Raw genomic sequence first — 15,357 nt, 5'->3', positions numbered from 1 at the left:
TACATAAACGATTATTTTACATCATTAAAATTCCAAATTTATTATAATCCACGTAATTGTTCTATACGAAAATATTATTTTGCATTTCTTTTTGCATTAATTATATAGTATAAAATGACTTATACAATAATCGTGCCTCGTCCAAACACCGTCGCTTCTAAAATCATATGAACTCAACTCAACTTTATTTCTAGAGCACTTTCAAAACTACCACAGCTGCATACAAAGTGCTGTACAAAAAAAAAAAAAAGAAATCAGACATGAAATTAAGGACAACCTTTTTTTTGACATCTTTATTGACAAACATACAGTGGCTATAAAATACGGCGAGCAGGGCATTCCTCGGCCAGATGAAATGGAGGCAACACTTGTGTTGAAGAGCGCATGATAGGATGTTATGAAATGCTGTTAGAAAATAATCAAGAGGGAAGCAGCAGGTATTACATACGTGTCATTGGTTTACGCTCTATAAGAGAGAACAGGATGCACAAGAGGCTGATCCACTCGCTTTGCTTGCTGGTATGGAATTTTTCACTTCATGTCACAACACACACACACACACACACATTTTGAGGTCCATGTGTAATCCGCCCCCCCCACACACACACACTGAATTAAGGCACTGGTTGAAACGGCTTAAAGGGAAAAGAGCTCAAAGCCAACATGCATATGGACGAAGACGTACGACAAACTTAAATGACAAACTCATACTTGCAATAACTTATGTTCATGCAAAAGTGTAAAAACAAAGATGGGAGAGAAGGTAAGGCATTAAAATGGTCACGCTAACTACGTAAAAGAAAGTTACAGTCTTGTAATGTATACTGTGTATTATTCCAGTTTTAGTACAGTGAACCCACACTATATCGTAATATTGTGGAGGTGTCACTATACGTGTTATTCCAGTTGATTTATTGTGCTTGTCTAGTCATAAATATGCTGGTCATGCTTACAAACACACTATGGAGTATGTTTGGAATTCTCATAGATATTTGAGTCAAGTTATATGATGAGGATTGTTTGTCGGGAGGGGGCCGTCAGATCATCATAGTGTGGTGGGTTGTCCTTGGCCTGTAAACAAAAATAAAAACAGCAGTTGTGAAATCCGCTGCTGCCCTCTAGTGGCAAAAATGATTGTACACAATCACCTCTGGTTGCCAAGTAGCAGTGGTGACAGCTCAGCAGCCCATTACGGATCCTCACGTCCGTCCCAGTGGTGGCATCGCCAAGCTGCCCCTCACACAAGCCGCACTGAACACAAGTTTTGTGAACTTATATTATTGTCATTGTACAGTATGTTTAAAAAAAAAACACACATTGTTGTACGCACTTTGAAACACTGCATGTGGAAGTAGAGCCCGAGCGTTTCGATGATCATCGCTGCTCCTTTTCCCAGCGGCTGAGAACAACCGGAGCATTGCCTCTTTCCGCTAACGCACCTGCAGTACGCCACACAAACATCTTCTAACACTTGTCATGGTTTGCACACGGGTCTGTTTTCCTACCTGCTGGGCGACGGAGGCAAGGGTGAAGATGGCTGCTGCGTTCCGGCGATGCCATCGTGGGAATCGCACCTGTTGTCAAAACACGAGTGTGCTCATTTCATTTGCGCCATTGCATATGAAGCGGCTGGCTGGATTCTGACTTTGCAAGTTTTGCGAGATAATGAATTCATGTTTGTAAAAACATTTACACACAGTTGGAAAATACCTTTTTACGCCGTGCGGTGCGTTTGCTTGTGTGTTCCGGTCCAAAGAGGCCGTCTTCCACATTACCGACTTCTTGGCTGGCTTGGAATCGTAGACGGCGTCTAAAAGACGCACACAAATTAAAGTGGAACTTGTTTGGATGTTTTTGATCCAAAGCTGAAAATGAGTCTCACCTTGCAAAAATTGCAGCCTGGACGCATGCTGCTCTTCACTTCCTTTGGTGTCTTTGTGGCCGTTTTGTTGCAGGGGGATGCTCGTTGTTTTGTCACCAGCAGGTGGCGACGTAGTCCTCACGCAGGGACTGAGGGGCGCTACAGTCTCCTCCAAGATCTTCCTCTCCTGAAGAAGCGCGTGAAGTTGTTTGAGGATTTCTTTTTAGCAGGCGTGCAAAGTTCTCCATCAGGCCGTACCTCTTCATTGTGCTTGCGTTCCTCCTCCTGTACTTCCAGTTGCGCTTTCTCCCACTCCTTCTTCAGCTTCTCCTGCTCCTTCTGGTACTGCTCCTTTTGAGCAGCACGAGGTCAGAGTCAGCGTCACTCCGATCAAAAACAAAATCATCAAGTGCAAGATGATAAATGAGAGCATGCTGGAGATGTTTGGTCATTCAAAAAGTCAAACAATTGCTAAAATGAATGGATGGGTGTACCTAATTAGGTGTCCCTTGAGTATAACTAAATGATCCATGATCAATTAGTAACCATGGCAACAGCCCCCCCTCCCACACACACACAAATGACCACCGGGGTACCTTTAGGAAGCGCTCCTGCTCCTGCTGCCACCTTTCCACGCGCTTACGCTCCTCATTGGGGTCCCAGACCCAGTGATTAACACGCTTAGCCAAGTTCAACATGGGGGTCTCAATCTACCCCCACCCCACAATCACACGCACACACAAAGACACACACACGCATGTCGAGACAGCAAAAGGACGGAAAGAGAGGAAAGGTCAGAGGACAAGTGGACGAGGGCTGAACAAAACAGGAGGTCCGATTGACGGATGAAGGAGAAGCGGAGCGAAGGGCGACAAGTTGAGGAGTGAACTCACGCTCATACTGCTCTCGTCTTGGCCTTCTGCGGAGGAAAAACACACACGGTCATTTTGCCGCCCGACATTGTTACCCGACTCTTTGGCGTCATACCCGAAACACTGGGACAATGCGTGCTGGTTATCGAAGTCGATGATGACGACGACAGAGACGGCTTTCCCTCTGCCGGTTTCTCAACGGTCACCTGAAAGTCAAATCCAAATTATAGTGAGATGTTTACATTCTGCGAGTGGACATATACAGGAAGTCACCTGGCTGTGGCCGTGGATGTCGGCGGCGTCCGGCTCCACCAGCGTCTGAGTGAGTTCGGTAACGATGGTGGTCTTGGTGACGCAGTTCCTCCCGCTGAACAGCGAGCTGATGGTGGAGGACGAGGAAGCCGAGGAGGATGAGGAAGACGAGGAAGCCGTCGCCGGCTGGGGAGGAGGCGACGTGTCTCGCGTCTCCGACGTAGAAGATATCTCCTTCTCGGCTTGTGTGACCAGGAGCTTCTTCTCGGACGGCGAACGCAGCGGCGAAGTTTCCGTGTCGCCATTGACACGCACCAGGCCGTCCATCTTAATGACAGACAGACAGACACACAGACAAATTAAAATGGGAGCCAGTGGTTGAGCAGTGGCTATTTTGTATTAAGGGGAGGTGCAGCAGTGCCTGAGCAAATCCACTAGATGGCGCTGTAATAATCTCATGCATAAGGTTTTGAAGCACTGCTGTGTCTCCAAGCTCTCATTTCCTTACCTTGACTCCGTGTGTGCTGCTCGGCTGGCGATAAGGCTTGGCCGCCAGCAGGGGGACGGGTTTGACGGGCGGTGGCGGCAGCGTCGAGGGAAGCGCGGGCTTTGGAGAGGGTTTAGGTTTTGGAGGTTTAGGTCGGGGTTCTGCAACTGCTTTGGTCGCTGCTTCTGGTTTGCTGGGAGACGCTGGAGCCGGAGGTTGGTGGCTTTTCGGGGATGGCGGAGGTTCTGAGGTTGGAGGATCTCTGGAGGAGGAAAGTGGCGTGACTCGATGAGTACACAGGTGGGGGAGGGGCTGGCAATTTGAACATCTTACTTTTCCGCCCTCCTGCGTAAGTCTTCACACGTCTTCCGCCGTGTTGATTCTGGCTCGGAGTCTTCACAAACGGTTTTGTGGGTCGCGTCGGGGTTTGCGGCGGGGCGGGGCAGGTTTAGGAAGTCCAGCGTAGCGTCGCTGATGGTGAAACGGAGAGCGTAGCGTTGCAGGACCATGGCCGCCTCTTCTGGCGTGGCCGCACTGCGATACGCCTCGCACAGCTCCGCCTCTCGCCGCTCCCTGGGAACACCAAAAAATGATATTTTCAAAGCCATCAAGCCATAAAAGTCCAAATTCTATGAGGGGATGACACTTACTTGTCCTCCACAATCTCCTTGTAGGTCTTGATGCTCTTCCTCTTGTCACCTGCCTCCCCATTCATCCTCTCCATCCTCTTCCTCTCCTCTTCCTTCTTGATTAGCTCTTGCGAGGCGCAGCGGCGGCGATTCTTCCAACGAGCCAAGTCCTATAGCATCATTTTTTTTTTGTTATGCAGAACCGAGCAAAGATGGCGTTGAATCGCTTACACTTTGCCACTGGTCGTCCTCGTCTTGGAAGTTGTTGTACTGCTCTTGCATGCGCTCGTAACGCGACAGGCTGAGCTGCGGCAGGTGTCCCGCCTCGTCCTGGTCCACCATGTCGCTCATGCTCACGCTCCTGAACGGGAAAAGTCCACGTTTGTAAGACTGATCACCACTAAGAGACAAGTGATGAATGAATCGTGGCGCAAAGGAAAAGGACAAACTGCAAAAATGAAGAGTGTTGTTAATGGAGCCAAGCTAGCAAAGTTGAATTAAATACGTAAATAAAACAATGAGAGAAAAAGCTAAAGGTTAGCAGTGCATGTTAGTTTTAGCAACCATGATACAGTGGAACCTCTGAGTTTTTTTTTAAAGGGGAACTAAATTCAATTTTTTTTTTTGTTTACCTTGGGTCTCGCATTGCGAATATTTGACTTTGACCCATGAATTAAAAAAAAAACAGTTTTCAGAAATGAGGTTCAACTGTACAAATAAAATCGTCATTGTCAGCATGCAGAGTCGTCCATATCCGCGTCGTCAAACTTACTCGGCGTCCCCGGACATTAAAGCAACTCGGCGGCTCAACCTGGAAGGACAAAATGAAGTGAACGCGAGGGTCCAAGATGGCCGAACATCTCGGGCACGGGAAAGTCAATTTAACACGGATGGAAATACACATGCAGTAGAAATTGGGAGGGCGTCTCACATCATTGGCGGTAGATCATCATCCCCCACCCAAGATGCTTTTGTTGTCGGCGGATCCGCCGTCTTATTGACCTTTCCTAACCCCGCCTCCTCACTAGGCGGGAGGACATCATCCAGCCGCAGTTGGGAAGAGGCCACGTTTGTCACATTAGCAGTCTTCTGTTTTTGCTCGTCCACAATCTCCTTCTTGGGCGGGTTTTCGAGAGGTCGGAGGCCACCGCTGAGCACCGAGCAAGACAAATGCAATCAAATCCAAGCTAGGTTGTCATCACGTCTCAAACATGCTAGCGCTAAACCACGGCCAAACTTATTTGGTAAAACGTAGGCTAAATGCTAAAAACAAAAAAGGCTACCTTTTTAGCATTTAGCCTTCGTTTTTCTGATCCATTTGACGACTTTAACCAAATACGGTAGAACGAGCTACCCCATTCAAAAATGTTTACTCAACATTGGCACTGCCAGGCTTCCATATGAGTCCAAGTTAGCAACTTTGACGCAAGCTCCACAAGCAAACCTCGAAAGATACCTTTCGCTTGCCATTTTTTCCACACGCTTGGCTGTCTGCTTTGTAGCACAACTTTGGACGGTGTTGTTTTTAAGCACACCCGGCACTGGTAGAAACTGCCTGAAGCCCGGACTGGATTTTTGGATCCATCTCTTCCTGCGAGCCATCATGTCGTCCTTCTTCGGGTTCGCAAGAGGCTCATTTGCATCATCGTCATTTTTGCTCTCATCGGGACTGTGTGGGCTACGTTCAATGGGAATTATCCCTTCCTCCGCTCTATGACAAAATTTCCAGTGAGATGTTTGAATTCCACACCGACGAGCTGGTTAGTCGACACGTCCGAACATTCCCACCTGATGTTTTTGTCCACTTCCTTGGCGCCTGGATCAGTAACCTGGGCCTTGTATTTTGAGGCGGGCAGAGGCAAGAAGCGGTTGTAAGATGCCGAGGAAGCGCTTTGCTTATGGAACACTCCAGTTCGCCTCGCCATCATGTCATCTTTGTGAATATCTGGTATCCTTTCCTCTTCGTCCTCCTCCTCTTCTTCCTCCTTCAAATTGCGCTCATACTGAGCAAGACGAGCGTCCAGCTCGGCCGGAGAGCGAGGAACCTCCGGAGAGCCGGGTGAGGTCACTTGACTGGGTTGTCCTCCATCTGTGAGGCTGTGAGGGTGTCACATAAAGCTCTAAAACTGGTTGGGGCTAATGCCGTATAGCCAAAACTGAGCACGCAAATGATAACAGGCACAGATATATTTTAGCAGCGCAACCGTTAGCATGTTAGCAGTTTTAATTAATGATATTACCCGACCACAGAGCAGGATGTAAAATTCAAAATTTTTGTACTTGCAGTATGTTAGCATCACAACTGTTGACTTGTTAGCATTTCAACTTTTGAATAACACCTAGAAGGCTCTGGCTACTATCTACGATATGTTAGCACTACACCTGTTAGCATGTTAGCAACTCAACAGTTCTCATTGGTAATAATTACCAAACTGGGTGTAAAATACTCATAGAACTGCCACAGCACTTTTTTATAATCTTGCCAAACGCTAACAAAGAAACTATTAACATTTTAGCTGACTGAAATACCACCCGATTACAGAGTACAATGTGAAATGAGCGAATGCAGATTGCTAAATACAAAGCCTGCTACCGAGCACTCTAACGAGCCAACTAGTGTATCATCGGCCTCAGTCCAAACCGGTGCAAGCGGCCATGTTTGTACCTGCCTTCCCGCTCTGAGAGCAGGGAGCCCAGGCCAATGGTCGGCACGGCAACCGTCGCCTGAGAGCGGAGTGGTCCTAGCAACCCCGACTCGGGCACGCCTATCGGCCGCCCCATCTCGGTCACGCCCCCGAACCTCACCGACTTGACACGACCCCGTCTGCCACCGGCGTACGTTTTCTTCCGACAAGCCTGACAAACGGGGACCGGGTCAGGCTCGCTACAGACACACACACACACAGTGGAGAAGAAATGAGCAACTCCAGAAAAAGGATAAAGTGAATCAGAGAGGAAGTCCAGGAACTTGCTATGTGTTAGCCTAGCAACTGTTAGCATTGTACCCATTCTCATTTATAATAGTCCCAAACTAACAAAAGGTCATGATCCCAGGATCTAAAATCCTAATCAGGCCGCTTTAGCACTTTTTATTCTCGGGATATGATCTGCTGGAGTCTATGTTTGCGTAGCAACTATTAGCATGTTAGCCATTTTCTCCATGTGATGTTCAGGCGCACAAAACCTCCTCTGTGCGATCTAATGACATCAGCGACAAGAGGACAAAAAACAAAAGACTCAGCACAGCCAACAATCGCCTCTTTTTTTCCCTCTGCAACACACACACGCGCACACACACACACACACACACACACACACAATGATATACACGTTCACACCAAGGACTGGCACATTCGCTGCCCTTTCAGAGCCTGTCAGACGGCAATGAAGTGCACAATAATGAGGAGAATAAATAAAGTGATGAAAAGGAGCCAAGCGAGGGGGAACTAAAGGATGTTTAAAGTTGCTTTCGAGGGAAAACAAGCAACCACTAGGGGGCGTGCTTTTAAAGATTTATATTTACGATTTCTTTGCATTTCTTGTCACTCGACTGGACTGTTTTGATGTTTTTACACTGGTTCGCTTCTTTATACACTTATATTAACAGCTTTTATTTTGGATAACTGGAAGACACGCCCCGACATGCGCGCGCACGCAAACTGGTCAAAGAGCGACGATTTTCTTTCTCCAGACTTTAATTTTCATGGTGTTGTTGAGCGGAGTGGTCCTAGCAACCCCGTGTCCTAGCACGCACACGCGCGCACACGCGCGCACACGCGCGCACACGCGCGCGCACGCACACGCGCACGCGCACGCGCACGCGCACACACGCGCGCGCGCACGCACACGCACACGCACGCACACGCACGCACACGCACGCACACGCGCACACGCGCACACGCGCACGCACACGCGCACACGCGCACACACGCGCACACACACACACACACACACACGCGCGCACACACACACACACACACACACACACACACACACACACACACACACACACACACACACACACACACACACACACACACACACACACACACACACACACACACACACACACACATTGATAATTTCCTGTGCGTGTTTGAGGGGGCACCTGGGTTCACTCATCCTGAGCCTCTCCCACTTCTGCACATCAGCTTGGCTCATGGGGGCCGACGTCAAGCTCATTGGTCGGTCTCGGCAGAGTGGGCGTGGCCTAGTCTGAGCTCGCCTGAGAGCCAGGTCGTCCATCTGCTTGTCGGGTTTCGCTTTAACCCTTGCCGCATCCTCGGCTTCTTCTTCACGCTCATCCTCCTCCTCTTCGTCTTCTTTTTGGCGAGTAATGATGTCGGGGATTTGCTCAAGCTCGCTTTCCAATCGTCGGGATAAAATAATGAGCACGACGATGGTTAAACCACACACGCATGCGCACACGGTCTAACCTGATGTCCTTGAGCGTTTTATGAGAGGATCGCCTGATGCCTTCCCAGCGTTGGTGGTCTTTGCTGCTGCACTCGAGCAGCGGTGCCGCCATGACAAACGGATGCACCCTGGGCACCGCCGGGCCCCGAGGAGCCCGTCGGGAAGCCAGGTCATCTTTGCGAATGTCCGGTACCTTCTGGCCCTCCGCCTCGCCTCCGCTGTCCGAGGACGAGTCCCAAGCGGATTTTTGCGAGTTCAAAAAGTCGTTATCCCGACGGAGGATGATATTGGGGGAAGCTGGTCTCTCCGGGGTGGGGGAGGTGGAAGGGGAGGAAGGGCTGAGTTGAAGATGGGATGGCAACAAGTCATTTCAGGGATGCCAAGAGGTCCGTCGTGATGCCAAGCGTTAGTGACGTGCACGGATTTTGTTTGGCCCACACCGTTAGTCCATCCAGATGACCCGAAAATGAAAACCAAACCTCATCTAGCAAGCAAAGCCTACTCACAAAACAATTAAATGCATTTGACTGAGGTTAACTAACTAGCGCTGTCTAGCTAACATTTGAGAAACAATCAATCAATGCCATTAAGTTTCTTACAAAAGCGCACCACTGCCACAACCACCGAGTCAGCACTTCTCAAGCAGTTAGTCATGGCCCCGCCCACACCACAGCTCTAGCCAATCACATTAACCAGCTCATCGTTTTGCACCAGTAGCACGGGTTCACAACTCAGCAGACCAGATCCGAGCACAAGGACTCCAGGCGCTAACCTTCCGTAGCGAAGTGCCGCAGGCAACGCTTTGATGCCCGCCTTCTCCAACCTTTCGATCCTGGTCCGCTCACAAATTTCTTTTTGGCTCTGGTGATCCCCCGCCCAGGTGACGCTCTTTTTGCCCTCGGCGGGACTGTTTGGTGCTGCATTAGCCAGGGGTTGGTCTACTTGGAAATATTCCACATTACCTGCGCTGCTCTCTGTCCTCGGCATGAGGTCTGCGTTTTGCGTTCAGGGCGTAGAAGCCGGCGTTGCTTCGGTTGGGCAGGAACTGGTTGAAGAGGACGGGGGTCCGCGCCTCTCCGCTAGCCGCACGCCGGGCTGACATGTCGTCCTTTTGCACGTCGGGCCTCCTGCCGCCGTCCGCCTCAGGGTCGCCGTCTCTTCCTGACACTAAGGCCATTGTGAAGCGTTGAAGGGCAGACAGTCAATAACGTCTTGTTGTTTTGTTAGTTAGCTACCTAGCGACCTAGCTAGCTTTTTGACATTCTCGAGTCTAACTTAAATTTACATATAATAAATATTTCTTTTGGGAACAAACCTTCCACGTTTCCTCGGTTGGCCACATCGGGAGAAGGACTGTGCTGCGAACGCGAGCCAAACGAGTCCAGACTGTCAATAAAACAAAGGACTGTTAACAACGTGAATGAATGGCTCTCACTATGACTGCAGTCTTATTGTTGGACTTCACAATCAAGCTACAATTGTGGAAAAGCTGAAGCAGGATTAGTCACGAAACACTCTGTAGCAAACAAGCTAACGGATGGACGTGCGCTAATTGTAGCTGTTTTGCGGCATCCATCTTTGTTTGTCAATCAACTACGATTGTCTGACCTGTCCAGTGAGTTGTCTCGAGTGTGTCTGGGCGGCGAGAGTGAATCGCTGCGCTCCGAGTCCCAGCAGTCGTAGCCGCTGTCTCGGACGCTGCGCTTCTGCGAGCCGTCAGCCGCCTCGTCGCTGTCCTACACAAAAGACGAGTATAAAAATGGAGCTTTGCATTTTTTTTGTTATATTGCGCACAGTCTATTTGAAAGAATGTCTTCCCCCACTCACCACCTTCATGTTGGCCAGCAGAGCCTCAAATTCCTTGAGGTCAAGCGTGGGTCCGCTGTAGGATGCGCAGCCGCCGGCCGCTTTGGCGAGCCAGAACACGGTGTTCAGAACCTGCACGACGTAGGATTAGAATTGGAGGTTCACAGCGAGTGGAAAAAGATGCAACTCACGTTTTTCAGTTTGCGGCTGCAGTCCGAGTCCCTGTTGGGAGAGAAGATTATTTAACACTTTTACGAAATAAATCAATCTTAATGTGTTATTTTCTGTACTTGAGGTTGGCTCGGATGGAGGTGTCCTGGAGATCTCCCGGGTCAAAGAGCTGTGAACCTTTCAGGCCGAGCTCCTCGCAGCCCCGGAGGAAGACTGACAGATTGTCCTAGGAGAGGAGAATTTTTTTATTATTTTTTTAAATCACTTAAAAAACAATTTCAAAAATAAAAACAGACGAAAGGTCTCGTTTTATGCAATGTTTAGAGGCTTCAAAAAACAATGCCAAATCAAATTTAAAAAATGAAAATTAAATAAATTAATTAATAAAAATAAATACCATAATTCAATATGAATTTTAAGTAACATCTTTTTTTTTTTTAAGCGGATTTTTCCTGAGGCCCGAGGGTTTGTCCTTACCAGGCCAGCAATTGGGGTGGGCAGTCTGTTGATCTTCTTGACCAGACCTGGCCTGATTGCACTCAGAAGCCTGGGTGGGGGAGGGATGGGGATGGTGGGAGGTCAACAGATAGCCAAGGTTAGAGAGGGGCTTGATGTGTGTGTGCATGTGTGTGTGTGTGTGTGTGATGTGGCCATCTGTGTGAGGTCATCGGTCTTACTCGCATAACAGGATGCCGTTCTCCAAGGCACTGCGGAAGTCCTTGTCTCCAAAACTCTTCCCTGTGACTGCCTGTCGAACAGTAAATGGCAAGTTAGGGAAGATGCGAAATCAATCACAATCATTTTCCCGATTATACATTTTCATGCCCGTAATACAAATATGAATAAAAAACATTTTCTCTTCCAAAATTCATATGGTGTTGAATATGCTTCATCCTCTGCCTGCCTCGGTGTCCTTGCTCACTTTGATGATTTATTAGATTATTTCCAATCTGTCTTTTTAACGCAGCGCACGTGTGTGCCGGCGTCGCTCGTCAGCCCCGGCATGTGCGCAAATCATAAAAATATGACCTATTGTGTCCGCTTCCCCTTTCCCTCTTATATAAGATTTCCAGATGTTTCCCATTGGCGACGGCATCCTCTTCTCAACTCTTTTTTTTTTTTTTTGTCTGGCATCTTTCCGCTCATCCCGCTCACATCTGCGATGGTTGCTTCGACTCGGGGCTTTTAAAACATTAACAGCATGTTCATGCATTATTTAGTTGGCCAAAAAAGACAGCGAGGTACTCAGCGTGTACTTTTGTTGACTTGTGTTTTGTATGTAGGATGCAGGGAAGAAAATGAGAGCGCAGTGTGGGTGGGAAAATTGTTTATGATGAGCTTTGATAGCAATATTTAAATGCAAGGACTTAATCAGGTCACTCCTAGTTTACCGCAAAAATAAGCAGCAGACAAAAAATGACACTTTGTGTATGAAAACAACTATAACTGAGGGTTTCAGTCTGCTAGCTTAATGCTTACGCTAATTAGCATCTGCGTTGTGGTGCTTTAACCTTTTTCAAGTCAGAAATTTTAGATATAAATATAATTTTATAAATTATATACATTTTACATATATAATATATCGTATGTGGAATTGATAGTAATTGACATTTTAAGCAGCAAAAGACACCCGCGTTTAGCCAATTCACAGGGCGGCCATTTTGGAACTCGTCGAGTGAAAACGACATCACAGTGCCTGACCGAATTCAGAAAACAGGTGAGACTTGACAGTCAGTCCATCCAAGAGCAGTATAAAAATGCTGATTTATCAAAAATCGTCCACTCTGATGACTGAAGCTATCGTGCGAGATTAAAGCCTCAAATCTACACGCATCTGGATGCTAGAAATAATCCCTTTGTTGTCTTTGCTGATGACAACAGTGCCGCTAATCCGCACGCAACACTTGCGTCAGCACAAATTTCCAACCCGGAAAGTGTGACGGTGCAGTTAAACAGAGTAACCGACCAACGTCAGGAATGGACGACATTTTTTCTACTCTGTAATTTACGTCACAAAAAGATGTACCTCGGATGAATGTCACCATCCGACATTGGAGGATTTTATGAGGTTGACCGGTGGTTAGCTTTTACCTGCTTCTCTTGCCAAAAATCAGTTGGTAAAAATTCCAGCTCACCCTTAATCCGAATGAGGACAATCAGTGGGAGGGCGGGGGAAAAAATGGATGCGTGGAATGATGAAAATACAGCACAATAACATAATCGTCATTTTGTGCGATACAGCAGAGCACTAGACAAGTCAGTGCTACTTTGGCCTACTTCTAGCACTTACCCTTACACACACACACACACAGACACACACACATGACGAGGGTTTAAATGGAAGCTGCTGCTGCTGCTGCTGCTGCCATTCAACGCGTCACAGCGGAGTAATTTGCCATGAGGGCCGCAGGGGCTCGGATTTCGGCGACTGGCGCTGAAATACCCTCAAGACCTTTCGCTTGGTTTCTGAGGCTGATTTGAATGCTCAGGCCATCCATGGCCGCATTACGCACACTCGTGGCCCATTTTTAGCAAATTCACTTTGATGTGGTTCGCAATTTCTTTAGACTGCTTTATAAAAAAAAAATTGAGGCTAGCAAAAAACAACAACAAACTGGTTGGGTAGCAAAAGCATGATTGGGTTTGACTAAATGTCAGTGAAACTGGAAAAAAGGGAGGCGCTTTTATGGAACCCCGGGGGGGAAATAAAATGGTCAATTTCTCATTTGAATTAAGATCTGGAATTTCCCGTGTAAATCAAACGACCGCGTGACAGTGTACTAAACGCTGCGTGAGGCAAACGTGACATTCAAAGCCCAGTAAAAGCCTTCGCCTTAGGCCAAAGTGTGTGCGGGCGACCATTCTTTCGCAGAGCTTCCTTCACTCAGTGTTGCTGTGTTGCTTTTTTTTTTTTTCTGTTTGCAGACGCCTCGTGCTGTCTGGGACTCGGTTAATCTGCCACCGAGGACGGCTGCGACATCTGGCGCGCACGTTTGAGTGTGTGTGTGGTATTACAGGGATTTGTGGGGTGACCCCCACCCCCCCAGTTCCCTACAGGACTGGAGTGGAACTGCATCAGTCTGCAATTTATTATTTGCAGCGGTTATGTTTTTGTTTGGCCGAATTCCTGTCGGGTGGAATTTACGTGGCGCCACACCGTCACTTATGGAAGTGAGACTGACGTCTGAGAGTCTGCCCATGCCGTGTTGCCATGCTGTCTGCTGTCACTCAATGTAGGCCATCTGAGGAGCGTCTCATACAATGCCTAACACACATTTAGAATAGCGTTACATGGCCCATACCCTGAGTCATCGCCACCTGTGAGAGTGTGAAAAAAAAAGGAGCACTGCAAATAGAAGCAGCCTGGAAGATGCTGAAAATAAACTTGCACACAATTCCAAAGCAGAGGACAACAAAACGCCACAGCAGGAGACCGAGACTTCACTCTGCACTAATGTACAGCAATCATGCCAGCCTGCGATGGGACTGGCTGGATTAGATATTAGATATGCAGAGAACCATTAGTGCATATGACTTAGTCTCGACGGTTTTCAGTGAAGGCAGTAGTGCCGTAGCGAGGGCATCGCTGACAACAGCAAAAGATTGAATTTTTAAGAACATGAACAAGTAGGAAGTGGAGAAAGTTGCAATAGATGCCTTGCAAAAAATGAATAAAAGCCATCCATCTGAAAGTTTGATTTATTATTGTTAATTTGTCCCCACTTTTAGAAGAAAGTACAGTTCCACTAAATATTTTAAAAAGATGGCCATTGTGGACCGAATTTTTAAAAACTTTTGCCTGATAGAACCAAACTAACTGCACGAGGGACTACTGTAAATAATATTTTGGGGGGAAAAAAATAGGTCATACTGCTGTTGCCATCATGATTCACCACTCAGCTTTATAAATATATATTTATAAACCAAGAGTAAAAGCGGATGATACACCCTAATCTCACCGCATCATCATCATCTTCATCGAATGCTGCTGGTGCGTGAACGTTGGCCCGGTTTCATCACCATGGCAACCACCGTGAAATAAGGGGGCGTTACTGGTGATGGCGTGGAATAAACACGCCGTTTTTTGAAAACTCCGTTTGTGAGTCGTTATCATTTGATAAGTCAGTGAGGGGATGTCAAACTTTTCGTGTTGTAACCCGACACACACACTCACGCACCCTCCCAACGGAACAGGTGACGGTGCACCGGTGCAGTGGGTGTTTATTTATATCCACGTCCCTCAACCACCACCCCACTCCCAGTGCCCCAACCCCGGCTCGTGTCGAGTCCGCTTACCTCGATCCATTTCTGTGCCTCCAGGCAGGCAGGCTCCGGGCGGCTCGCCTCCGCCGACTCTGGGCGGACGTCGCGACCCGCAGGCGGGCTGGCCATCGTCGGGTAGGCCAATCCGTGCGTGGGACCCTCGGCGGCGGACACTCGAGGAGTGTTGCGATGCGGTTCCGGGCAATGTTCCGGGCGGGGACGGCACTTGAGCAGCCTCCCGCGACGACCAACCACGATGCCACCAAAAAGGAGAATACTTGTCCAGCGCAGGAGGCGGGCGCGCGCGGCGGCGATGGACGCTGTTCTCCACCAATGGCGCTGCGAGCGCGCGCACGAGGAGGCGGGGACGCGCACGCAGGAATCTGCCCTGTGCAGGGGAGGGGGGCGTACCGGTGCAATTATTTCACATTTGTGACTTTAAAAATCACTGAATAAATGAAAGTTATATTATGCAGAAGTCATAAATGATTAAATACCTGACCAAGATGGCTGCGGTAAAACAGCATCTAAGGACTTCACAGGAGTTAGATTGAGGACGTGGAGACCGGACGAATATCCAAAATCCGTGTGTCATTCACA

General features: G+C 48.2%; 1 protein-coding gene across 9 annotated transcripts; it reads right to left on the bottom strand.

Moving 5' to 3' along the window:
- Positions 1 to 266: 266 nt before the first annotated feature.
- LOC119124247 (LIM and calponin homology domains-containing protein 1-like) lies at positions 267 to 15,117 on the bottom strand. 9 transcript variants are annotated; one of them, XM_037254015.1, is made up of 32 exons: positions 14,791 to 15,117; positions 11,172 to 11,242; positions 10,972 to 11,041; positions 10,614 to 10,720; positions 10,515 to 10,545; positions 10,345 to 10,455; positions 10,126 to 10,253; positions 9,833 to 9,903; positions 9,480 to 9,684; positions 9,290 to 9,424; positions 8,538 to 8,855; positions 8,210 to 8,464; positions 6,767 to 6,985; positions 5,890 to 6,198; positions 5,558 to 5,812; positions 5,033 to 5,251; positions 4,874 to 4,912; positions 4,333 to 4,462; positions 4,123 to 4,271; positions 3,806 to 4,045; positions 3,494 to 3,734; positions 3,007 to 3,312; positions 2,849 to 2,939; positions 2,755 to 2,780; positions 2,458 to 2,571; positions 2,120 to 2,212; positions 1,883 to 2,048; positions 1,711 to 1,810; positions 1,506 to 1,574; positions 1,331 to 1,439; positions 1,149 to 1,251; positions 267 to 1,071 (listed from the first exon to the last, which is right to left on the bottom strand). In XM_037254015.1, the coding sequence occupies exons 1-32, from the start codon at positions 14,884 to 14,886 to the stop codon at positions 1,046 to 1,048; spliced, it is 4,602 nt and encodes a 1,533-aa protein (XP_037109910.1). In that variant the 5' UTR covers positions 14,887 to 15,117; the 3' UTR covers positions 267 to 1,045. The 9 variants fall into 9 exon arrangements, with proteins under 9 accessions (XP_037109910.1, XP_037110259.1, XP_037109990.1 ...); XM_037254364.1 differs by having other exon boundaries at positions 5,558 to 5,779; XM_037254095.1 differs by having other exon boundaries at positions 10,348 to 10,455.
- Between the last annotated feature and the right edge of the window lie 240 nt (positions 15,118 to 15,357).

This window comes from Syngnathus acus, chromosome 1, assembly GCF_901709675.1.
Source record: "Syngnathus acus chromosome 1, fSynAcu1.2, whole genome shotgun sequence".
Taxonomy (NCBI): Eukaryota; Metazoa; Chordata; class Actinopteri; order Syngnathiformes; family Syngnathidae; genus Syngnathus; species Syngnathus acus.
Note: the sequence above shows the minus strand (reverse complement) of the source record. Positions and strands in the feature narration are given on the sequence as shown.

Excerpts from the sequence above, each read along its gene's own strand:
- LOC119124247 (XM_037254015.1), bottom strand. The coding sequence starts at position 14,886 with ATGGCCAGCCCGCCTGCGGGTCGCGACGTCCGCCCAGAGTCGGCGGAG. Across the intron at positions 4,913-5,032 it reads GATGATCTACCGCCAATGAT|GTTGAGCCGCCGAGTTGCTT; the intron begins GTGAGACGCCCT and ends TTGTCCTTCCAG. Across the intron at positions 2,213-2,457 it reads AGCAGGAGCGCTTCCTAAAG|GAGCAGTACCAGAAGGAGCA; the intron begins GTACCCCGGTGG and ends GCTGCTCAAAAG.